Source organism: Gopherus flavomarginatus, chromosome 3 (assembly GCF_025201925.1).
Source record: "Gopherus flavomarginatus isolate rGopFla2 chromosome 3, rGopFla2.mat.asm, whole genome shotgun sequence".
Lineage (NCBI taxonomy): Eukaryota > Metazoa > Chordata > Testudines > Testudinidae > Gopherus > Gopherus flavomarginatus.
This window is the reverse complement of record NC_066619.1, coordinates 78,678,195-78,703,950: the sequence shown is the minus strand read 5'-3', so window position 1 is coordinate 78,703,950 and position 25,756 is coordinate 78,678,195. Positions and strand designations below refer to the sequence as shown.

Sequence of the window (25,756 nt, the reverse complement as noted above, 5' to 3'; positions counted from 1 at the left end):
GTGAACCAGTTTATTTACAAGTGTTAATTTTGTATGTGTGGCTGATCATCTTTAAGGCCCAGTATTCAGCAAAGCACTTTATGTGCATTGATAATCTGATCCCTATTCAGCAAAAACCTTAAACTCATGCTTAATTCCCATTAAAAGCAATGGGACTATGCACATGCTTAGTTTAAAATGCTTCAAATTAAACACATATTCAAGTGTTTTGTTGGTTTGGGGCTAGGTTGCTCAGTACACTGGAGGATCAAGCTGTAAGTGAATATTCAGATATGAACAGATGAGGTGGGCCATCACAGCCATCAGTATCACAGTCTTAGGATAAGGTAGAAGAAAAGAAAAACAGAAAGTAGACAGTGTATAGGAAATAATTTTTCCAGGATTGTGCTGTGGGTTTTTTTCTGTAATGGCTGTCCTTCCCCACATACTCTCTGTAAAGTAACTGGTATGGTATGCTGTATTCTTCAAATGGACCAACAAAGACAGATACATGCATATATTGAGCCACAAGTGTTTAATGTTGCGCATTAGTTAAGTAAACTGATAATTGGCGGGGAAGGCGGCAGGCATCTAGTATATGTGAAAGCAAACGTGTTCCTTAAAGTTATTGCAGAAAGAAACAATAGTTCAGCTCAACAGTGATCACTCATAAGGTTAATATATAGATCGTAACCCATCCTGATTCTCTTTGAGATTTTAGGCCAGATTTTTCAGACCAGCCTCAACACAATCTTTATTTTTGAAGGTAAAGGTTTGTTATTACATAATGTGGCTGTAACTATTAGTAATTATTCTTCCTACTACCTGCTACGAAGGTGCAGTCAGAGGGGACACATGTTCTGTTCAACCACTAATATTTATTTCTAAAATGCACTGTGGGTTTCATTTACCCCTGAGCAGAAGGCCAACAAAAGAGCTGTGCACTAAAGTTCCACATAAGCTCTTTGAGAACCCTTTGTGGGACTTAAGTGGTCTCTAGGCCCCACGTCAGGCCCATGCACAGGAATGATTTAAAACTGTGCCACCAAGTTAGAGGCCATTACTAAAAACTGGATAATTGTTATTTTTCATATTTTGAAGGAACTGTTGTTTTGAATGAAATTGGACAGCTGTTGTACCATAATATTCAGTGGCACCATATGCAAGATTCATAGACTCTAGGACTGGAAGGGACCTTGAGAGGTCATCAAGTCCAGTCCCCTGCCATCATGGCAGGACCAAATACTGTCTAGACCATTCCTGTTAGACATTTATCTAACCCACTCTGAGGCCACGTCCAGACTAGGAATTAAAATCGATTTTAGATACGCAACTTCAGCTACGGGAATAACGTAGCTGAAGTCGAATTTCTAAAATCGAGGTACTCACCCGTCTGGACGGCGCGGCATCGATGTCCGCGGCTCTCCGTGTCGATTCCGGAACTCCGTTCGGGTTGATGGAGTTCCGGAATCGATGTAAGCGCGCTCGGGGATCGATACATCGCGTCCAGACTAGACGCGATATATCGATCCCCGAGCAATCGATTTTAACCCGCCGATGCCGCGGGTTAGTCTGGACGTGCGCTTAAATATCTCCAGAGATGGAGATTCCACAACCTCCCTAGGCAATTTATTCCAGTGTTCAACTACCCTGACAGTTAGTAACTTTTTCCTAATGTCCAACCTAAATCTCCCTTGCTGCAGTTAAAGCCCATTGCTTCTTGTTCTATCATTAGAGGCTAAGGTGAACAAGTTTTCTTCCTCCTCCTGATGACACCCTTTTAGCAAAGATGTAGTAAGCTCTTGCCTTATCCACAGCACATTTCTCTCTTTTACTAGTTTGATTAAGGGGGTGGCGGGGTGGGAAGAAGAAAGTGTACATACTTTCACTTTGCTCAATAGTATGGCTGGTTTTCTAAGGGTCTCAAACAGCACTGACATCATGGTGGTTTTTCGGGAAGTACTGTTTGGCTAGATAGTGCCCACATCACTATTCTCCTAATTTGCTGCACAGTACCCTGTCACTGTTAGTGGTTGTCACAGCAGCAACATCATGCTCCTTTAACTCATCTTTAGCAAATGTCACTGAACTGGAAGAGACTGTGGGAGTAGAATGTAAGATACTGGCTTGGTCAATAATTTTCTGTTTTTATCCCAGCTTTTAATATGGTTAAGAACTTTGTTCCAGATTAAGAGCCATAGTGGAGACTTCAGTGAGATAAGAATACATAAAACATTACAATGACGAGGCTCAGTTCATAGCTTGTGATGACAAAAAGAAATCCCTTCCAACTGGACCTGCTGCCCAAACAATGTAGCAAGGGCTTTGATTACACATAACCTCAGTTAGCTTTTTTTTAATCAACAGGGAAATGCAAATAGAAAATTCTCTCTCACACACACAGAGCTAGATCTTGCAGCAAAAGAACCTTCTCCCACACCAAATCAATCACAGACATAGCATAAAAGGCTAGTTAAATGCTTAACTGGCCCTTTACGTGAGCGATTAGTTGGTTTTCACATGTAATCACATTAACTGTACATGCATGTTACTTATGTGCACATTTCAGCTGTGAAATTGCACATAAACCATTTTTAATATTACACCCATGATATTTTAAAAATAATTTAGTTCAATTTTTAATCAAAAATGTTCTGGTAACTTAGTCCTAAAAATTAAAAAAACAGCGGAACACCAGCAACTTTCTGAACATATGTCAATTATCTCTCTTGTTAATTGCAAGAATATTTCCAAAGCCTATTCAGCCAGAACACGTTAAACTCTGTCTACATTGCCATGATTGTCTGTCATTTAGGAGTAGGGAGAGTTTAAACCAACAGACCTTTTAGTTTTGCACTTTTTAAGTAAGCATACACATAAATCGCCTTTGTAAATATATATTTTTAAAGTACATTGCGAAGCAAAACCACAAAAATTGTCTTTGAACCATTACTACTCCTTGATATTAAAAATGGCCTCAGACTGTGTTTGGGTTTTTTCCTTTTGTTTTTTATTTTTGTTTTAACTTTAGTATCAAGCCCTCAATTAAGTCTTCTGGTGGAAGATTTGGCAGCAACCTGGAAGGATCTGAATGGTGGTGATACACAAAAACAATAATAGTATCAATCTGTTAGATAGCCCTTTTCATCAATAGATCTCAAAGTAATTGATAAATCTTTTTAATGTATTTATCCTCACGACACCTCTGTGAGGTACATAAGCTGCAGCTCTGTCTCTCCTCTCAACTGAGGGGGAAGGTAAACCGATTTCTGGATAATCTAATGCCCACCCTCCTGCATGCTGGTCTGCATGAGTGCGGGGGTTTGCACTTGTGGAGAAGCTTGCAGGATCAGCACATAAGAATATGGATCCCCTCCTCTGACATCTGGGGACAGGGAGAGTTGGAGCTCCAGTTTAGCTCCATGTGACATCACTATTCAGGGTCCTCCAAAGCTCTTGTAAAGACCTTCAGCAAAAAACAGAGAAATTAGAACTCATGTTTCGTATTAAGCAGGTTAAAAAAAACCCCTAAAACAATTGTATAATGTTGTTCTTATCCATCGTAAAGAAGCAGTTAAGGGTGTGCACATCTGCGCATGCACACACATTTATTTATATATTTTGCTACTCTGCAGTTCACCTTTAAGAAATGGCAGAACTATATTGTCAAGTACATGTATGTCTTAACATGAGCAACAAAAGAAACAAAACAACACCCCAGAATATCTGTTAATTACATAGTACTTAACTAAATGCTTTCTTTCAAGAATGAGATTGTGGTGTTGTCACAAAGAACATTATGGAAAAGAGAAAAAAATCACCAGACCAAAGGGGGGGAAATTAATGATTGTAAATGGGGCAAAATAACAGCTCTATTGGAAACATGACAAAAACAGGATGTTAAGAAAAAAAATTAAGTGGAGTCAACAAGGTTACACATAAGTAACACCTTAACATTAAAAGAAATCTATTTTCCACTTTGACCTAGAAACCTCTTCAATTAATTACTAAAATCTATTTACACAGCAACTAGATAAAAATCAATCTGATGGCCAGCACTATTTTTGGCTCTCTTTCTATGGGCTCTGTTCACTCAAGATACTGGCTCTGTGGGTGTCATTGTTAAGGCTGCAGGATTCCGTGATTTGACACCCACAAAGCTGTCCTATTTTCTATTCCTGGTCCCCAAAATGTGCCCAGAATTCTTATTCTTGTCCTTCCATTCCCCAGCACACACATGCATGGTGGCCATATATGGTGGCTGGGCAACTCTGATGTAATCTTGCTATGAGGGGGTTCAGTGACAGAAGCTCTCTTATATTAGGCAGGCATAAAATACAGGAAAAGAAAAATCATGTTGAGTGAGGGCACGTAGTGAACTGGGAAAGACACTCTATCCCTTCAACTCCTTATTTTCTCATCCCCAGGTGATGAAGACCGGGTATTTTACAGAAAAAAATGGTTTGGTTGTTTTTTCCCAGGGAGGTATTGGTTCCAGGCAGAAAATTATATGAATCCATGTCTCTCAATTCAGCTGAGAGAGATACTTAATCTAGGAGGCTCTTATAGAAGAAAATGTGCGTTAGTAAAAAGTAAGGAGTTGGTCAGAGCAGAGTCCTTTATCTGCATGAAGTAGAACCTACATTAACCAGCTATGCATCAGCCTCTCAAATACACAAACAAACAACACATTTCTGTGGCTTGGCTGAGTGTTGGGTTTTATTTTAAGTGAATAGGTAAGGTAGAAAAGTGATTTCTCTACTACCTCAAAAGTGCAGAAGCCTGCAGATCTTGTTAAATTCCCTCTTTTATCTGAACTTATACCTCTTAAAGAAATCCTTTGTGAAATGTAGATAATAAAGGTCTCACTGTGTACATGTACACTGAAACCTGCACTAAAGGTAGGACTACATGTAAATCGCTAGAACTTCAGAGACAGTTACAACACCAGGTAACCACTTGTCCTAAGAATGCACTTGCAAATAAAGATGGACCCAAGCCACAAAAATTCAAATTTAGATTTCCAACCCTACCAAGTTTGGGTGTATTCTGATTTCAGGTTTCGGGTTGGCCCATGATAGAAACAGTGACATTCAAAAAATCTGAAACAAGGTTTGTTTCCAAACACCCAAAGAATGTTTGAATTCAGAATGTTTGTATCAAGGACTCTGTTGAACTATATTCAAAGTTTCCAGCACAGTTTTGTTTAACTAAAAATTGAAAACCACCTTAACTGACAACTGATTATCTCTGCTCACTTGGATGGCTACTGCATTTGCAAATTATTTTTATGAGTTTACTAGAGTCATGTCATGGGATACACATAGTTTGTAACTGTTAATCACATACAGAGAAAAACAGACTCAGAACCATTGGAAAAATACTAACTGGTATATGAGCTACTTCAGTGTATTGACAAAACAGGGATGAACCATATTATGCGTGTTACAGCACAGTCTCGACCCATCCGCTTCAGTTTGTCAGACATTTTCAACTAAGGTTCTCTAACTGAGAGACAATCGTTAAACTGCTATTTGTTTTAATTTAACCGAGTTTTGATTGGATGACAGGCATTTGCTCTGGGCCATACATGTACTAGGTATCTGCATACGTGCCTGGTTTGATTCTGATTTCAGTCACACTGCTAATGAGTCTGTCTGGAATCTTGACCCTTTCAAAAGAAGCTCTCCCATGAGCTGTTATAGATGGCTGTTGTGGGTGGACAACTGCTATGCCTTTCCCTCTCTGCTCACTGTTGATCAACATCGGTAGCGTCAGTTACTTACTTAAAGGGTTTTTCCCCTGTATGCGTCCGGATATGATTGTTGAGTGTTGTAGCACCAGCAAAGGCACGACCACAATAGCCGCACTTGAAAGGTCTGTCACTGGAATGGGTGACTACGTGGTTCCTTAGTTCTGAAGGTTGGGAGAAGGATTGGGAGCAGTGGCCACACTGATAGGGTCTGCAAAACAATAGAAACACCACATGATCACTACTTTCTATTTCAGCAAATAGAAAACAACTTAGGTGGTGCAAGCAATTTTTTTCAAATTAATTTTTTAGTTTTCAAAGAGAAGTCTAGATGTGAATCTCTGGATCTATAGTAGGAGACATGCAAGCTCCCCCACCCCCATGAACCACTATGCAAATTTAGAGGACAGAATCCATGTACAGAAACTGCCAGAGATTAAAGTTTTCTTCAGGTATACACAAAACCTGGATTCGATTATATGTCTGACTTTTTAGTTTCCTCAAACTAAGGGCCCAGTACCATACTCCTTATTCAATGAAAACTCCCTCTGCTAACATAGGGCTCAAATCCCTATGTTAGCAGGTTCAGAAAGTCCTATTCCTCTCTAGCATTAGTGCAGTCTTAGCTAAAAAATTTACCTGTGCTTGTCACTGGTATATTCCAGATTGGTTTCTATGACCATTTGAAAAAAAAAATTCTAATCCTTTGTACATGCCAAAAATTCCAGCTCTTTAAAGAGGAACTTTCATAATGAGATAAATTTGAAAAACAATAATAAGCTTTTGCTTTTCCTATTATGTTTCTGTATTCTTGCTGCTATTGAAGACATTTGAATTTAATTAATAGGTTTTTCCATCCTGGCCTGGATTTTCCTTTTGTGTGATCCTGAAATTAAATCATAAGTCTATTTTTGCAACATCTTAACCTCTTGCGGTGAACTGAATGTGATGCCACAAGTTCAGAATTATAACATCATCATTACAAACTCAAGTGGAAAGAAGAGGCTGAGAGACAGAAGGATGAGACAGGACAATAGTCTGAGTACCAATACAATTACTAACTTGTTAAAGTGGCAAAAAGTGTTCTGAGAAACATATACAAAGTAAATCAATTACTGTTTTGGCAAAATAGATTTAATTTCCCTCCCTTACACAAGTGGAATGCTTTCCATCTGTTATGACATTTAAAGTAAATCAGTGGCAGGTCCTGTTCCGTTTATCAATTTTTTTTTTTAAAGAAAGTTAAGAATGTCATAAGGGATATTAATGATTTTTATAGAGAGCAGCAATTCAGGGCACAACTCTTGCTGTCTGAATTTTTAGAGCCAATGGCCAACAAGTCTTAATTGCTCTCTCTTTAACAAATGTGTATGTTCAAATGGCTAGAAACCAAAACTAAAGGGAAGGAGACAGTGGTGACCAAGCATGTACAACAATTCAATTAAGTGCAAAATAAAGTGTACCCTCTCATTTGTCAAGTGAGCTGCTTAATTGTGTCTGCTTGCATCGCTGATCACAAATACTATTATTTTATAGTGCTTCAGAGTACTGAGCACTGATTGTAGAATTTTTTTTTTGCTTGATTAATGGTCTGGTATTGGTCAATAACTCAATACTATACAATTTTAATTACTTATATTTTAAAATCTATCTAATTGCTTTCAAAGCAGTTTGAAAGATATATATAAAAGTTGTGGAAAGGTTACCTGGTCTGGATGATTACACTAACATTGTTTCCCCTATTCTCTTTAAAAATTATATAAGTGCATGTGAAATAATATATTTTAAATAAACATTGATAACTAATGTATATCGATAACCATTGCTGGAAGACAAGAGAAATATGTTTTTCCGCTTTATTGCATCTTTAAATGCATGGTTAATGGATAAGGAAATTATTTATCAAACAGATATGTAAATTCAGGCTTTTTTAGGATTAAACATTTTTTAGCAAAAATAATATATTAAGATATGCTGTATCCATGAACAATTGATTTTCTGATAGTGAAAGGGACCATTAATGTTTATTAGCCTCTGGTTATCTATTTTAACAGCTCCCATAATAAAGAATAAGACACTAAATAAAACCAATTAATCTTTTATTTTTTTAACAACAGTCAATATGATTAATTTCACATTGTGAGAAGTCACACCATTCTTTGTATGTAAATACTTCACAGTAGTAAACCAGTTATGAGCAAACATTAAGAAGCCAAATAAAATGTTGCCATTAGCCTCCACGTTGATTCAAACTAGATTTCTTGTCCATAATGAAAATTTACATTTTATATTATCTATAGTGCATTACACTGTATGATGCACACAATGGTGAACTTTGTAGAAGATTGTCTATTCTTATGTCCCTTATCTCTCATTTTGTTGCCTTTCACCCAAATCTTGCAGGAATGGCTATAAAAGATGTTATTTCACCAAATAAATTGACCCCTTGTGTGAGTCTGCATAAATGATGCATATCTCCAATCAGATTAATCAAGAAAGAGATCAATTAAGTATTTTGGAGCTAGATATATGAATCATAAGTTAAGCAAAGCCTGTTTTAAAAAGAAGACAAATTTATGCATGCATAAATGTATGAGCTGACAATTTGTAAATGTCTTATCTACTTCCTTTGAACTGTAAGCAGTTCCAGTATGCAGAACTGTATGACTTTTCGAATGCTGCTATAATAACGTATGGTATTTTCCAAGAAAAAGGGTACAGAATGAGCAGAAAAATTATAGTTTTGTTTTGTAACCATTTTTACTGTACTTGGGTTGGTTTTTTTTTCTTAGCAGAAAGAAATCAATACGCTGTTTTTAAAAAATGAAAGCGGTGCAGAAGGATGAACATGAGGGATGATCGGTTCGGTGAGTACATGTACACCTTCAGAGCAGGGTTGTCTTTGGTGTAGCAGTTATCTCCTGTGCCATCACTTTGCTCTGCCCTGGAAAACCACATTAAGATGGTGACCCCCTTATTCTCAGGGTCATGGAGAGAATAGGACTCATGAAATGAAAACCAAAATGGTGGACTTTATAGGCTGAATTTTCAAAAAGAGGCACCTAGGTTGAAGCTGCAACATGGTTCTGACCCCATCCAGAACGCCTCATTCAAAAACTCTTACAGTTCTGCATATTGGGGACTGCCTGCAGTGCAAAGAAAGTGGATAAGATATTTACAAAGCTCTTCCACAAATGCATAACTTTAGGCATGTGGCAGTGCCACTGACTTGAAATAAACTGCCCATGAGTTTAAAGTTACCCATGTGGGTAACAGCTTAGTTGGTCTGGGGTCATGTACAAATACACTCCAGCAAATTTGAGTTTCTCTGCTGTTACTTTTATGCATGAATGGGTACATACCAAGAGCACCCTCTTCTATGTGTGAATACATATTTGCATGCATGTAAACTGTTATTTGCATGTTTATAGGTGAAACATATGCATCTGTGTATGAAAATATGGTCCTAAGAATCTTTGAAATATAATTTTTCTGTAAAAATCTATCCTAGAATTTTCTCTCCATCACTGTGTGCTAGAAGTAATATAATAATAATAACAATAATTAATTTACATCTCTATATTGTAGCACTTCAGAAAGGCTTAATTAATGTTTCTAACACACTATGAGAGCCTAACAAATACATCTCTGAGTTAGGTATTATTATACCAATTTTAAAGATAGTTAAACTTTACAGAAATGTACATAGGGTGACATAGGGTATCACTGAGAGTCAACAAAAAACACAGCAATCCTATCTTCCAGTCCTCTCTCCTTAAAAATTAGGCTATATGCTTCATCTTCCTACCCAAACTCAAAGAAAGCATATCTCCCTACCTAAGAAGCAAATTCTGCAGACAGACAAAATTGCACAGCTCTCACTTGCCTCATGTACTAGAAATCCATTTAGTTACCCTTCTTTGATTACAAATTTCTGTAGGTAGATTCTACAGTGTCAGATCATCAGTGTGTTGGGGCCTTCAATCTGTCTCCTCTAGGGACCAATCCAATGACCCTTACTCATGTGAGGGTCTCCCCTGGGTGCACTCATGAATGTAAAAGCTATGGGCTCAGACATCTAAAATATAATACTGAAAGGAGTTATTTTTAAGAATTTCTTTAAGTATGGGTGAATTTCTGGCATCTGAGGGTTTACAACATTCTCAGGTTACATTTTCCAAGATCACAGAAATAGTTAAGAACTTTGTTTTTTGCAGTGTACTTTAAACCTGCCTCTTGAATGTGCAAATTCTGTTCAAAACATTATTAATGTTTTCTTTTCCCAGTACTAATAATCCTTTTTTTTTTGTAGTCCACTTTGTATGGGTGATCAGCACAAAGTCAAACACGACCTATGCACTTAACTGAATTTCACTCAAAATATGCATGCTTATCCAAGCAATTGTATAACTTTTTTGGGAGATTGCACTAGAATAAGACCATTTAGTTACTGTTTTCACATTTAAATAAACCCCAACACAAAAATACATAAGTTTGAAATCACTTTTTTCAGTCTTCTTTAGCAAAAGATTGATCTAATTAATCTATTTCTCTTGTGTCCACGCCTTTGGTATTGTTACATATCTTTTGAATCCAAAAGGGCAGAACTCCTTGACTAATCCAGCTCATATGAACATATGTCCCATTTCTTTACACTGTCTCCAGCATAAATTGCAAGAAATATTTGAATGATGGGCTGCATGATCAGAGTCCTGAAAAAAATCTCGTAATTACTTTGCACTGAAATTCTCAATTTTTCTCTTTTACGGTGAGCTGATCTTTTACGGGCCTCTTCACAGTTTCATTCACTATCTTCATGGGTCTCATAGAACTCCAGTGTAAATCTTTAGAGGATGACTTGCTTGTAACAGTGAGTTTTTGAATACCTGTAAACCTTTCATTGAAATACAGTCAAATCAGCGAAGCCAAATTGTGAATCAGATTCATTGTTTCCTCCAGCTAGATAAGTACTAGCCAATAGGAGAGAGCCTGACATACAGCTGCAGATGCATTTCTCACTGTCAGTGTCAGAAGGCTAAGTGTAGGGCCTTGTTGTTAGTGAAGAAACAAAGAGATATTGCATAATGTCAGAATGCCAGGAAGTGGGACACCATGGCTTTCCTCATTAAACAAGCAGTTTGGCACCAAGGCTTTATGGGAAGATGGAAGACTCTGATTCAGGCATCACCTTAGTTTTTACATTACCTGAGTCAATGAAAGCAGGGCATGTTGTGATGCTGGCACTCTCTGCCTCCAGGAAAGGGACTCCATGAATTGCTCTCACATACGTCAGTGGTTTTGGAGCAGAATTGCAGACATGGGCCAAAGTTTCAGTACCCTCTTCAAAACTGAATGGATATGGCATTGGAGTGGAATCTGCTGTTTTGTATGGTTAATGAGAGGGGGGAAATGCAACTCAGGGTGTCAGTGATACACTCTAGCTGCCATTCTGAGTGGCTCAAAATGACTGTTGCAGAGAAGTGAAGAAGGTGTTAGCATAGTCTCTGCACAGAGGCAGGATGAGTGACGGAGTGCTCAGTTGTGGATGCTTTAGTTAAAGCAATCAGTTGCCTTGGACCCTACCACATGGAACATTTGAAGTTACTCACCATGACTATTTATAAAGGGTTTAATGCAGGTACTCAGTCTCCTTCAAACTGAACTGAGGGGATGTGATTCTGCAAAGTGACATTTAAGAACTAGCCTACATCTTGAAGTTCTCACAGGGCTCAGATTGATGGGTTTTGTTATATTTACTAACTATGGGCCTACTCCTGCAACTCTTACTCACACTGAATAGTACTTATTCAAAGAGAGTAGCCCCACTACAGCCAACAAGACTACAAACATGAGGAAGTATAACTCAGTAGAAGAAAGGATCACAGAATCAAGTCCTCTATGACTTTTGGGGCCATCATTTTGTAAAGAACAAAATAGCTCATATGTTTCTAAACTTCTGAAGCAGTAGGGGAATGGTACCATTTTGTGCGCCTTTTGCTACTGTTAACTATAAGTGCTGGAAGTCTGCAAACCTTTTTGAAAAGAGTATGCAAGAACAAATGTTCAATTTAGCATGACATTTACTTTAATTGCACAATAATCCATAGTCACTCTATAAACAGAAATAGACATTGTTCACAGCATTTCTTTTTTGTTTAGTTGCTATAGGTTTTTAAAAATTAAGTTATTAATTAATTTGGGCAACAGTACTGACGGCCAAAGATACACATCCTCCAAAGAAAAATGTATTGCAGAAAAATACCAACTAGGGTAGAGCCATGGTGCCTAGAGAAAAGCATCAATTAAATTGACAGCTTAACCTTAAAAAAAATAACCAGACGTTCATTGCTGAACTGTAACATTAATATACTTCAAGGAAACAAAAAGCATGAGGGCCAGATAACATCCAGAATCCACCCACCAAGGACACACTTGCATGTATAGTGTCTACCCTCCAATCATCAGCTTAAATACATGACAATCAACAAGAGTAAACATCACACATAGACATTGAATATGAAAGTGGGCCACAAGCAACACCTGGGAAGTGCAGGCATCCTCCCTCCGTTAACACCACTACATACTGTACATGACAATCAAAGAGAGAAAAAAGAAAAATGTAAATAAAAACTGGTCATTCTAAGAACTGTTGCTGATTTTTTTTAAAAATAAATGAAAATATTTGTCTGAAAATGATTCATTGTGATTGAAGGCTTTTGCTTACCCCTTTCTGGAGCCCCCCAAATGGGATTGTTGGGAATTTCTGCAGCAGAAAAACAGAAGAGAAAAGGGATTTCTGACTCCTGGTTCAAGGAATAGAGGGTCAAATTGCCTCTGTCTGGGCAAGAGTTTAAGAAAAACGCCAGAGGCTTGGATGGTCCTTGAGTTAAATCTGAATGGATTTAGATCTTACTTTCCCTCCCATCAAGTGACTCCAGAGAAACTCTACATTATTTAACAAACAGAAGGAAAAAAAAAAAAGGACCTCAGTGGGAAAGGAGAAGTAAATGAAAGGGGGCAAATAAGCTTTCATTAAAATCTTAATTAATCTCAAATTCAAAGAAATTTCTGGGCGAACTTAAAACCCTCCTTATCTTGGGTTCACTATTATCCAGTATTTATTTCTTCAAACTTCTGCCTGCTGAATAGTATTTTGTTCTATGAGGCTGACTGAAAAACATTTTTGTTCTGTCCTTTTTCACTCTTATCTTCCACTCTCATTCAGGTTTCTTCTGAGACAAAGGAAGTTTTAAGTCATTTCCTTCTTTGTATTTCTCAAATCCCAAATAAATAGTTTACATTTCTTAAATTTCACACTATGAAGTGGGGATCATAGCTACATTCAAGGATCCTTTTCCTGCTTTGACCACCTATAGTTAATCATGCTGCCTGCAAAACAAACACAATGCCAGACTAGATAGTTTCAAAGCCTTTGCTAGAGGAGGCAGCCGTAGCTACTTCCCTCACATCAAAGATGCAGTGGCTGGTGTGTTTACAAATTTCTGACAATAAACAGGTAGCTGTTTATCGGCTAGAGTGCTGCAGTAGATAGTGGAGAGAAATTCCAATCCTAAGAGGTGCATACAGTATCTAAGGCTGGCAGGCAAACAAGCATGGGCAATTTACACCTTGATTTCTTGTTGCCAGGAAATTACTTTAAGAAATGAGAGGTGTTCCTAGAAATAAGCAAAGATACTTCTTTTCCAATTCCTGTTTTGCTAGGTACATGCTCTACTAATGCCATTTATAGTAGGAGGAAAGACTTGCCATGAAATAAGTTTAAATAATAGTGATTTCTAGTTAGGGATATGAGAACTCAGAAAAATCTGGAATCTAAACTCAAGAACTCTGACCCATATTCCTAACACCTATATTTTCAAAATGTTGCCAGAGGTTTTAGCTATGTGAATAACAACTAATACAGTTGGGAATCATATAGCTAAAATCCTAATCAATGTTGGGAAAATATTTTTCTCTGGCAGTTTTGGTTGTGTTACATATTGTGGGAACTCAAGAGGCATTTGAAAGTTGGCTGCTATCAGAAAATTACACAATTTATAGTATGAAATAAAGCAATAAAAGCTCTTTTTCAGTACAAATATATATTTTTAACATGACAATGCTTTGTTTCTGCTGGAGCCAGCGTCCACTTTAGGTATTGCTAAAGAGCACAGAAACTTGAGAACGTTTTGCCACATCCAAAATTTTAGCAACTCTCAGAATCTATTCGGGATTGAGTTCTAAGACTCTAGTTCTACCATATACACTTTAAAATTCATCTGTTTTTATCCAGCAGCATAGGATATATGCTTATTACACAAACACACACAATATATACTGCTATTGCATTTTTGTCAAATGCAACTTGCATTTGAATGCTGCATTTAGAATGATTTTCCAGGTGATTCAGCTGTTTTACTCAAGCCTTCTTCACAGCTGAAGGACAGACAAAACATGGGCAGTCTTTTTAGTTGAATTAATTTGATTTTTGTCTTTTGTGCTGCCAGTGATCAAGATTGTCAAATAAACCAGCTTTGATTCATAAATAATAGTTCCATTATATCTACTCTGCCACTGGTCAGAGTACCTGAAATTTTAATTCACTTGTTCAGCTAAATTTCAGCCTCAGTTCATGGCCATAAAATTCTCTATTGACAAACTTTCAAACCAACTTTGACTCTGAGGTATCTAGTCAACATTTTTCTTCTGTGTGGATATTAGTTTATTGAATAAGTGGCATCTGTTTTCCTCCACATCACTAGGGGAGTAGGTATTTCCTTTTGACAGCTTTCTACGATTTATGGGTTTGCATGCTCTGAAGAAAAATAGTACTAAGCAAAAAATTCCAATTCATTACCTCTTAGTACTTAATTAAGTTTATACACACATTGCACACTATAAGTGAACCCTGAAATGACTATGACAGCCACTGAACAGCAAGTTATATTATCTTTGGGAGACAAAGAGACTTTTGATTATCTTGACCTCATTTTTTCAGCCATAATATTAATAACATTTCTTTTTGTTTTGTTCCCTCTAACAGATGTACCAAACCATTCTGAAAACAAGATTATATTTTTGGATATTTCCTTTTGTATGTACATTTAGGTACCAAATGTTTTTACAAATTGTGAAGTTAAGCAATAGCCTTTATCAGCTTACTTCACACAGCCATAGATGTATTACGTTGTACAGGCTCCTCCTAATAATGGTTTAGTTTTTGAAATAACAGTCTGATAAAAGCAAAAAGCAGAGGGTCTGGCTATCCATCAATACAGAAATAAAGAGTACCCGTGTTTTACCTGTCAGGGTTCTGCGTACACACGTGCATCTGTAAGAGGATCCGCTGGGTGAAAGTCTTAAAGCATTGCCCACATTTCCAAAGGTGCCAGTCACTGAACTCAGAATTTAATTGGCTCGTTGACGTTGGGCTTGCAAGAACTCGCTGGTTTTTGACATTGATCTGGTTAAATCCTGACTCGATAGGCCCAGACTTATCCAGAAGAGAAAAATTTCTGCTACATGGAGTCTGTGGAAATACTATGGATCGCTGTGGTGTGGCAGGGGGGAGTTTGCTACTTTTGTTAAATGGCTGTAGGGTGTCTGGTCTGGACATGGCCTCCATTACAGTTGAAGGGACATTCACTGCGAGAAAACAAAAAAAGTAAATAAGATCTGCTTTACTATTTCCTAAAACTAATACAATTTGGGGAGAAAATAAAAAATATTCAAAGTCTATTTTCTACTGACTAGATTCAACAATTCACTGTTATTATAATACATATAAAAAGGGCTGGAATGAGACTGCGAGCTGAATGGAGAAGCTGATTCTGCCATGTAGGAAGTTATCCGAAGAGAGATTTGAGACTTTGTAATGGTCCAGAGAAGAGTGACAAGAATGGTTAGAAGTATGATACAATAAGATTCACATCTGAGAGAAAATTCTGCAGGTCTTACACTATATCAAATCTCTGTGTTGCAGAAAACAGACACAGCAGTAGTTCCCTTAGCCTATCAATGGGCAGTCACTAAAGGACAATATTACACCCTCATTTATACACACAAAGCTTGTACACTACAAGTCAGTGTCTTCAGTGTGATTGCTTGCATGATTAAGGCTAGTAGGATTTAGTTCATAATGAGATATTGCAAAATATATGCCTAAATATCTTTGTACCTCAGTTCCCCACCAATAAAATGGGATTACTAATACTTCCCTACCTCATAGAGGTATTGAAAAGATAGATTAATTAAGGTTTGTGAGGCACTCACGTATTTTGATGATGAGCACAATGCAACACATGAGAAAATAAAATTCTGCATTCAGTGCAGCATTTGGAAGTTGTACAGTAAATGAGTCATGGGGAGTCACACACAAAAGAAATATTCGAGATCTGCCTCATTCCTTGAGCACTGTCCATCTTGTGCACTGAATGAGGCAGGGATTCTGTGGAAAAAATAGTATGTGATCATGTACTTAAAGACTGTACCATAACGCACAATGGCACATGGATGTCTTAAATTCTGGTGTTTCGTAACTTCTGAGTGCTTGAATTTGCAACCATAACATTCTTTCAATGTAGCATTTGGGGATTTCTCTCTCTCTCACACACACACACACACACACACACACACACACACAGATTTACCTTCTGAATACAAGTATGTCTAGTTGAGATACAGTAGCAGTTTCAAATGGTCTGTTTAATGAATAATTGTTACTAATGTCTTAATAGTTACTGAAATTAAAAATACTGAAATAAAAAAATGCAATACAAATCCATTTTGATATGGTACTGTAAATTAATACAAAGTTCCTTTACAAAATTATTTTTTAATGTTTCCTCAACCAAAACAAATATGGTAATCCATGTTATTTAATTTATTTATGTCTAGTCCTTTCTGTGTTGCTCTTCACTGTACAATCTGAGGGCCTATTTTATGAGTAGAGTTACCTCCAGTAGGATGTGCATTGCTTAGGGTGACCAGCTGTCCCGATTTTACAGGGACAGTCCCAATTTTGGGGTCTTTTACTTATATAGACTCCTATTACTCCCCATCCTCTGTCCCGATTTTTCACGTTTGCTGTCTGGTCACTCTAACTGCAGTACAGTTTTTAAAACACATCCAAACATTTTAGGTGCATGGAAAAACATGTGCAGTAGAGCCCGTCATATGTAAACTTTTCTTTTCAAAACTCTTTTCTAAGTTTCTCTGTCACACAAGGGAGACTTAATTTAAAAAAAATTGTAAGCATAAAACCTCCATCAAGAGATTCAAATAATGAGGTTTAAGAGCTAAGTAATATTGTCACAGGTTATTGTGGGTGAAACTCACCCTTGTGCAGAGAAACAGCACAAGGGCTATTTTGAGGGTTTAAGTGGCTCTGAGGTTATGCATAGGCCTGGTGCTGGCCCTCTGCCCAGAGATGAAATTTTCCCTTTCTGTCAGTCTCCCTAGCTTGTGGATGAAACTCCTTGGTTTCCCTTGTAGCGAAGCAGTGAGTGACAATATTTAAAGATTTAACTGTGATGGGATTTTGTTCACTGTATCGTTTTTTTTAAAAATGATTTTGTAAAGTAAAACTCACAGAAATGAAAATGATTTTTTTTAGTGTTAAACATTATGGCCAGTAATTTAATGTCTTTAAAACTTCTCTCAAGTATAAGAGATTTGAAAACTCCAGATGAAAAAGAATGTTTATTTTTGATCATTTAATCCCTGGTCTCTTGCTGTTTTATTGCTGCCTGGTTCAGTATTTAAGTTGCTAAGAGACCCAAGTTCATCTCAGTATAGCTGTTTAAGTATCCAAGTATTTGACTGAAAAAATCTAATATAAAGTTGATTAGCCACTGGCAGCCACAGGGTCATTTTGGCCAATGTCATTCAAGCTTTTATCATTTGCTTCTTCTACCGCATAGACACACATGGCTATCACAATGGAAAAGAGTTCCCTGACGCAAGCTGAAAGAAGGGAGAGAGAGAGTGAGAGTGAGACACACACACACTCTCTCTCTCTCTCTCTCTCTCTCTCTCTCTCTCTCCCCTAGGAGGTGCTGAGCACTCTTAATTCCCACTGAAGACAAGTAACACATACTACCTTGCATGACTGGGTCTATGATATAAATGATTTGCTTTTTTTAATATTCACAGTAAAATAAAATGGCAACAGGATGGGGGCTCCATCATCATATCAGGTTATTTGTAATTAGCCTTTATTTAAAGGAACTAGCATTTTCTCTAACCACAAGGACCCCATCTCTATGGACAGTCAGACTATGCCTCCATCAACACATCCCACACTAATATGATGAAGCAGCATTGACAGTGACTGGAAAGATCACATTATGTCATCTTTTTGGCAAGAGAGTAAATCCTATTATAGAACTGGCAACTAGAGAGAGGGTTGAGGAAGTAAATAAAGAATAAACTGGCAATAAATCCCTAGTCAGGAGGGATTTCATATCTTGCTATGCCATGGGGGGAAACCTGCAATTTAGGTTTCAGTCCTGCCCACCTGTAGGTATGTGCATTTGTAGGTATGTGCATTTTACTCATATAAGTTGTTCCACAGACGTCATATATCTTAAGGATTTTCAGAATCAGGGCCTTATTTTGTAATTGTCCAACTTACCTTAAATAAATATCCAGGGTTTACTTCATACTTCTTAAGAAACACAAGGAACAAAACAGATTAACTGTGAAATATGCATTATGGACATATAGTTAGAAATAAAATACTTACAGTTTTCATCCTGTGCAATACACTGTAAAGGGATTCCAAAGAAAGATGTGTAGCTGTCATTGTACCACACCAGCAGTTCGGTGCCTCTGGGGATATCTATACAGGCCCTGTAGAATATATTTGACCTAGTCATAACAAACAGAAAAATAGCCTAGTTTAGGAACAGTTAGCACTCCTTTTACCATATGCACTATTATGATGGAATTCCACTGTTCTGGAAGAATTTCTGCAAGTTATCTCAAAAGAATAGCTCATTGATTAGCTACTTTGTAACTAAAGTAGTTTAAGCCCTAAGAAAATGTTTTACAAAATGTAGTAAGCTATTGCTGTTGCAGTGTCCCTTTTGAAAGACATTTTAAGGGAGACAGGTTTTTTTGTTTCAAAAACATTCCAGTGTAGAATTTGGAATGCAAACACTGCAGCATTGCACCAGTGCACAAGATCTAGAAAATGGGACCGACTCAAAACAGATCAGTTTATTTTCACTATCCAAACTGAGGGAAACTTCAAAGAAACAGTTTAGATGGTAAAAAATAAATAGATAATAATTCTTTTAGATTTAGCAAAGTGCTGTTAGTAACAGAAGTGAAGATTTTTTAAAATACAGAAGATGATTTTTAACGTATGTCCTCTTATATTTCCTTCAGTCTCACAACAGAACTATACCTCCCCAAAAAGAGAGAACTAAAGTTGAATAATATGGACTTTTGGTCCAGAAGAGTCCAGAAAACAGGGCTTGTAATGAAAACGAGTTACTGAGGAAATCTTTCTCAATATGAAACATGGGAACAAGGTTGATGGCCCCGCAGGTAAGTATGATCTAGTATTTACCATAACTGAGAATCCTTCTGTAAGTTCTATCCTGATCTCACTTTGAGTTAAAGGACTCAAGTAATTACAGTGAAATTAGAGTTAGGTGCAAAATCAGTGTGAGATCAGAATCAAGCATCTAGAAGAGGAACTGAAAATCTTATTGGTTTGTAGTAGCTTTTTGCTTAAGCCTGGTATAGTACAGTAAAACACTCTTATATGAGATGGATAGAAATTCAATACATATAAGAAAAGCATTCCACCCTGCCTGTACGATTACATACAAAAATGATATAGTCAAGGTACCAAGAAAGGACCATTTTTTAAAACAGCTTGCATAAGGCAGAAAAATATCTCTAGACTTAAAAAAAAAAAAAAAAAAAAAGTTAGACCTCAACTGGTTTTCTTAGTGAAGAATTGCTACAAATGCTAGCCTGAAGTTCAAGATAAAAGCATTTAGGGTTGGTAGGCCTTAAATTTAGCCTTTCTGTAAAGAATTTGCCGTAGCAGTGCAATTTGTTTCTTGTACAACACTGCAGACATAAGGAGAATCCTTCACCACATTTTTCATGGCAGTGAGAGATGCACTTGTCAACATATTTTGTCACCGCAAAGTGGCTCTTGGCAACAGGATCATAAAGATCAATAAAAAAGTGCAGATTCTCAATATTTTACTAGCAGCTGCAAAAATTTCATTTATCTTGTTATTTTCCTCATTTACTGCCACCCTGTCTCAGGAGGGCACTGCTAGCTAAGCAAAATGTTTTTCTCAACCTTCTATGAATATCTGACAAAAACTCTTGCCTTCATGTCTCTCTCGCTCGTTCTCTCTCACTTTCTTACTCTGCTCCTCTTTCTCGCTTTCTCCCAAAGCTGTACATGTTATTAATTCTTTCCACTGTTACATAAAAATCAAAATTGGAGCCATGCTATAAATCACCAGCATCTCCTAACTTGAGAAAAATCAAGTCTACTTTGTACTTCACCCTTGTAACATTTCATCTCTCAGTTTGGCTTCCCTTAATATAAACACAGCAGCCCAGCAAATGAATGTGCTAAAACCAAATGACACACTTTGCCGCTGAAAGAGCAGAACTGTTTTTGAGCAATGGGTGGTCTGTGAAGCTTGGAGTAGGCCGAAAAAAAATGTGTAAGGGTACACCGTTCCTTACAAGCGTACAGAGCTTCCAAAACTCGCAAAAATCTCTGCATGCTGAAGTACATCAAAGGGATTGTTCCCTTTTTGGATAATATTTCCTTTGCTGACATGTATTTAGTATTGTGGTTGGATGACTCATAAAGATAGCTTCATGGCGTCCAAACGCAGTTGAAGCAGAACACATGCCAACAAACATTATTGTCAGCCTCAAAATAAAAACAAAACGTTCAGCTAAGGGTCAATCAATCAAGAGTGCTTTGAAGAAAATTCCATTTAGATATTACAAATCATAACAGAATGAATTTAAACCAGCTGACTTTCTGTGAGGAGGATGTCCATGTACAATAAAAATTAGACCGGTTTTTCAGTGTCCAACTTTTCTATTTTCTTACACTTGGATTCAGTCACTGGTGATGGATGCCAGTTTTTTAAATTGTGTTTTTGTAGTTCATTTTACAAAGATCTGAAGTAATCAAAAACAGATCAACAGAGGGAATGCTAAGTAAAAGCTCCATCATGAAAGCAGAGTTGTAAAATGTACTTAATATTGACAGATGTGTAATGACTTTCTCATGCCCATATTTCATTTATGTTTTTCATCTATATGTATGTATACACACACACACACACACACTCTACACATAGTTCACATACTCAAATACGGTTGTCTCAGTGGTTCATAATATACCTGGACTACCAACCGAAAGTGTTCTTTACAACACAGAGACAACCTTAATTTAAACAGACCATTTAAAAAATGAACCATCAAAATTATAGCTAAAAATATAAATATTTCAGACTACAATAAAAGTTTGTAATAATATAATAAAGCACTGTCATATATTCTTCTTTGAATTGTTACTGTATTTTGACAAGGGGCCAGAAACAAAGTTGAAAAATGCTATTGGGCCCTTTTATCATTGTTAAACTGGCACCTTAAAGGAAAATCATCAAACTGTGTGTATTTTTCATTTTTGTTTGCATTCACATTTGTTAAAATATTTAAAATATTATAAATAAGTTTTTAAGACCCGTCATTAAAAAAAAAGAAAACCCAAAATAAATAGCCAACAGCAGGAGTGCTCAGCTTAGTTCCCAAACATTCTTTGATGTACTTGCTATAACATTTAATAAAGCCAAACAGTTGCTTCTGATTCTGAAGGGGAAAGATTTGTTTATGGCTGAGATCATATATTTATGTAACACATTTTCTAGGTTTTTTGCTATTGTTTGTAGGGGGAGAAATGGGAGCCATAATTTCTTTACACATTCTTTTTTACATTCTCATTTTTATTTTGTTATAACCTTCACTTGCTATTGACATCATAGGCATAGGCCACAAGACCATCTTGGCTGACAGGTGCATTCAGCTGATGCATATTTGGGTCATAAATGCCCAATGATTCTCCCCAAACAGAATTTTGAACACTGAAGTCTGATGTTTTCATTTCAAATGAGGCCTTCTCCTTGTCCGTCTTCCCTAACATAATTATTTATTGTAAGAGAGGGACAATTCTTCAAGCAAACTACTCTTTCCAGAGCAGTCTACTGAGACTACTCAAAGGATGTGCAGATTGCTTTGTACAATGTGATCTGCACACATTCCTCTTCTAATGACATAGGGTTTAAATCATCAGGAACATCAGTGAGATCAGAATCAGCCCTGTAGTAAGTGCTCTCAATGATGTCCCCCTCCTCAGCTTTTGACAACCAAACTTAAGAGCTCTTAAATCTACACTACTGAGTTTGCACTGTACAAAATGAAGCCATTCAAGAAAGCCCAACAACTGTTTGTGAACTGGTGATAATTACACTTCTGATTTTTCATTTCAAGGACTTTTTCTTGCAGTGAATAATTCAAGACATACTTTACCTGTACTGAACTACTGTTAGGTTCTGCTCCCCACAATGCCTTGCACATCGGATATACCTCATCCAACTTGACTTACTGGGTTCCCCGCCATCAATAAAGTGCTGCAGTGTCCCATCTTGGTCATATATCTGGAGAAGAGGTCAGAAGGTCAAGTAGTTAGAATGAATCATCAGCAATCATTTTCACTGCTTTGCCAGTGTCTCTGTGTGCCTGTTCCAGAAATTTATTGCCATGAGATTTGTCACTGCTTATTGATGCCCTTAGAAATACAAATGGAATAACAGAGCAATATTTTTGGTGATGCAAGTTTATCATGTTCCTCTTATCAAGCCAATATTTTTATATTAAACATATTTGTGGTGTCTCAAAGATGTGACCATGTTTCCCAAAGAATATTTAACCTATTTTTGACAGGCCAGCCTTAAATAATGAACTGCCAGATAAACAAGAAAATCTGGATGTGAAGGCTGCATTGAAATGGCTGGAACAACTGAGCAAGGGTTAGTCATTCCTAAACATCTAAAGAAGTGGAGTTTTTACCCATGAAAGCTTATGCCCAAATAAATCTGTTAGTCTTTAAGATGCCACTGGACTCCTCGTTATTATAATCCCTAAACAAGGATCACTTCTTTCACATTTTAAATGCAGCAAAAGCTTGTACTTCAGGGCAGGATGGTATAGAGTATAACACAGCAAATACTAATCAATTGGGGAGCCCTAAGATTAATAGTACTAAAATTAATGGAAGTGAAAGGAGAAAGAGTAATTAAAAGTACAATTTTTGAGGTAGCAAATGAGAAATCAGTCTTGAAGGATCTATGTTTTCTTAAAGATGACATCTCTGCTAAGGACAGGAAAATCAGTCTGAGGTTTACAAAAGAACCCCACTGCCCTCTTCTTATTGTGTCCTCCTAGAAACAAAAAGAATCAAACCTCTTTGGAGGCTCTGCAATATTAGGCTAGCTTTTAGTTCTCCACTATTTTTCATACACAGATGCACTGGGATTGGGATTGGATCCAGAAGGCCTAGACTACAGTGTGAGAGCCTGTTCTCACAACCTTTATAATCAAATTTTGCAAAACATTTGGATAGTTTGGTTAAGTTTCAGATCAGCACTCAAACAGTTGGCTGCTTATCCAAACCAAACCTGATCGCCAAATCTGTTGAGATTGCCTACTTACTAATTCCTGTCCCTTTAAGAGCACTTTCTTTCATGATATGCTTGCAGAAAAACATCTAAGCATACTAAAAATAATCTGCCCTTTTAAACATTAGTTCCGCTAATAAAACAGGGAAACGTACATATATTAAATTGAAGCTTTTAAAAGAAAACACATCATCAATTCCATAAACTCAATTTTATGTTGGCAGGATTGATCCAGAAATGATATTAAATAAATCAGTGTAAATGTGTTTCAATCATCATTTTAAAAAACCAACCTGCTTTTAACTATGCACACATTAAATGCACCAAACAGGGCCAGACAGCAGTAACACAGCGCCCTACCACATGGGAGATATGAGCTTACAACCTGACCTTGTTTCTTTGCTCCTGGTTGAGAAAGGATGGGATTTCTTCAGAGGCAATGTATTCATCATTGGGAGATGATGAAGGGGAAAGTGAGTCTTCTACAATGACCCATATAAGTTATTTATAACTGGAGGGCCAGCTAATCCAAGAGCTAAGAAGTGGATGGAATAATTAGGTGAATATAGCAGGGATCCTCAGGGCTTTAAGGGTGTCTCAGAGGAAGAAAGACCTGTGTCTAAAAAGGACAAGTATCAGAGGGGTAGCCATGTTAGTCTGGAGCTGCAAAAGAAGCAAAGAGTCCTGTGGCACCCTATAGACTAACAGATGTATTGGAGCATGAGCTTTCATAGGTGAATACATGCATCTGACGAAGTGGGTGTTCACCCACGAAAGCTCATGCTCCAATACGTCTGTTAGTCTATAAGGTGCCACAGGACCCTTAAAAAGGACAAGTAAATGTTCTTGATGGTTTTCATTTGTTGTTTTTTCCATGTGTGGTACCTTGTTATTAACTAACAAAAACATGAACTGACATCCTTTTTCATATAAATACATGCTAATTTATTGTACAAATATAGGCAAATATCCTACAATGAATAAAACTTATGTAATGGAGAGGGGAAAGTTTTACAGGAAATGTGCCCACAAAGAGAGGGAGAAGGAAAAATTAATGACTAACAGTGTTTGGCTGGAACCATCTTGGCAAAATTTGTCTAAACAGTTTCTCACACAATGCTTATATATTTATTTATTAAAGGCATTTATATGGTGCCTTGCATAGCAACATGGCTTACACTGAGGCAAAAATAAAATCCCATTCATAGAGCTAATATCCCCCTCTAGGCCATGAATTCTAAAAGATAGAGATGAAAAGGATGAGAACAGCAGACCAGGTGAGAGGGTAAATGGACCCAGCATTTATAGATAAACATGGACAAATAGAGGCCTTTCCACAGTTTCTGAATATGACCAGCTAGAGCCTGTCACTGAGCATGTCTTGGTACCAATTCACTCAAGCTTCACTCTTGAGTAGAAATAATCCCCTTTATAAAACAAAAATGAACTGAATTATAGCCCTCATCCAAAGTGAACTGGACTTCCACTGACTTCATTCAGCTTTGGATCAGACCCTGTAACTGTTACTTCATTTTACTGCTGACTTGTACCTATGGTTTAGCTTTCTGTATTGTCTCCATATTGCCCCACAGCTGTAGAAGCAATGTCTATAAAAGCAGACGGGAACTCTAAATTGGGCAAAGTTTCATAACTCGGCTAGCTTTTCTTGTGTTTGGGAGACATCACAATTTCTCTATCATATTTTCTATGGGATTAATGGCAGGAAAAGGAAGGGAAAATTGCTACAAATGTTGATTACCTGATGTTCTGGTCCCTCACCAAAGACAACTGCGTTTTCCCCATTTCAAATGAACCCACAGCAATCCTATTCCCGTTATGCCACAAACCAAAATCTACAGTGCCCTGAAGCAGAGGGCCTTTAACAGTAAAGCAAGAAGGACATTGCTACATTATCTATTTGTTAAATCACAAAACCCCAGCTGAGGTCTAAAATTCACTATATCATTATATTTTTGTCTAACTCAAGCAACAGGTCTGACAAGGAAAAAAGCATTATCAGCTATAATGTAGAACATTTATACTTTAACACAAACTGTGAATGGAGCTACTCTGGCATATTATATACATTTACACATTCCCTCTATATTACACATACACATATGCATACTATGCCTGTAGCGAAGCTAGCCTTCTAATAAATTGCATTTACTATGCATTTACCTTTGACTGGTTTGGCTTTTCACTTATCCATCCCTTCTGGGATTACTTTTAACAGATTCCAGAAGAAGCTGCCATGCTGAAAATAAGGTATTCTTTCCCCAACTCTGGC

The 25,756-nt window shown here is 37.2% G+C and overlaps 1 protein-coding gene across 3 annotated transcripts in view; it reads right to left on the bottom strand.

Moving 5' to 3' along the window:
- The window catches only part of PRDM6 (PR/SET domain 6), a 91,291-nt gene that overhangs the window by 7,572 nt on the left and 57,963 nt on the right, over positions 1 to 25,756 (bottom strand). The window contains exons 4-9 of one of the 3 annotated variants that reach the window (XM_050945823.1): positions 22,319 to 22,446; positions 18,477 to 18,601; positions 15,034 to 15,376; positions 12,456 to 12,494; positions 5,766 to 5,942; positions 3,298 to 3,445 (exon numbers count right to left, since the gene is read on the bottom strand). In XM_050945823.1, the coding sequence (XP_050801780.1) occupies positions 3,394 to 3,445; positions 5,766 to 5,942; positions 12,456 to 12,494; positions 15,034 to 15,376; positions 18,477 to 18,601; positions 22,319 to 22,446 (864 nt within the window). In that variant the 3' untranslated portion in view covers positions 3,298 to 3,393. Of the gene's footprint in view, positions 1 to 3,297; positions 3,446 to 5,765; positions 5,943 to 12,455; positions 12,495 to 15,033; positions 15,377 to 18,476; positions 18,602 to 22,318; positions 22,447 to 25,756 lie in introns of those variants that run through there. The other 2 variants (XM_050945820.1, XM_050945822.1) reach the window with 2 other exon arrangements.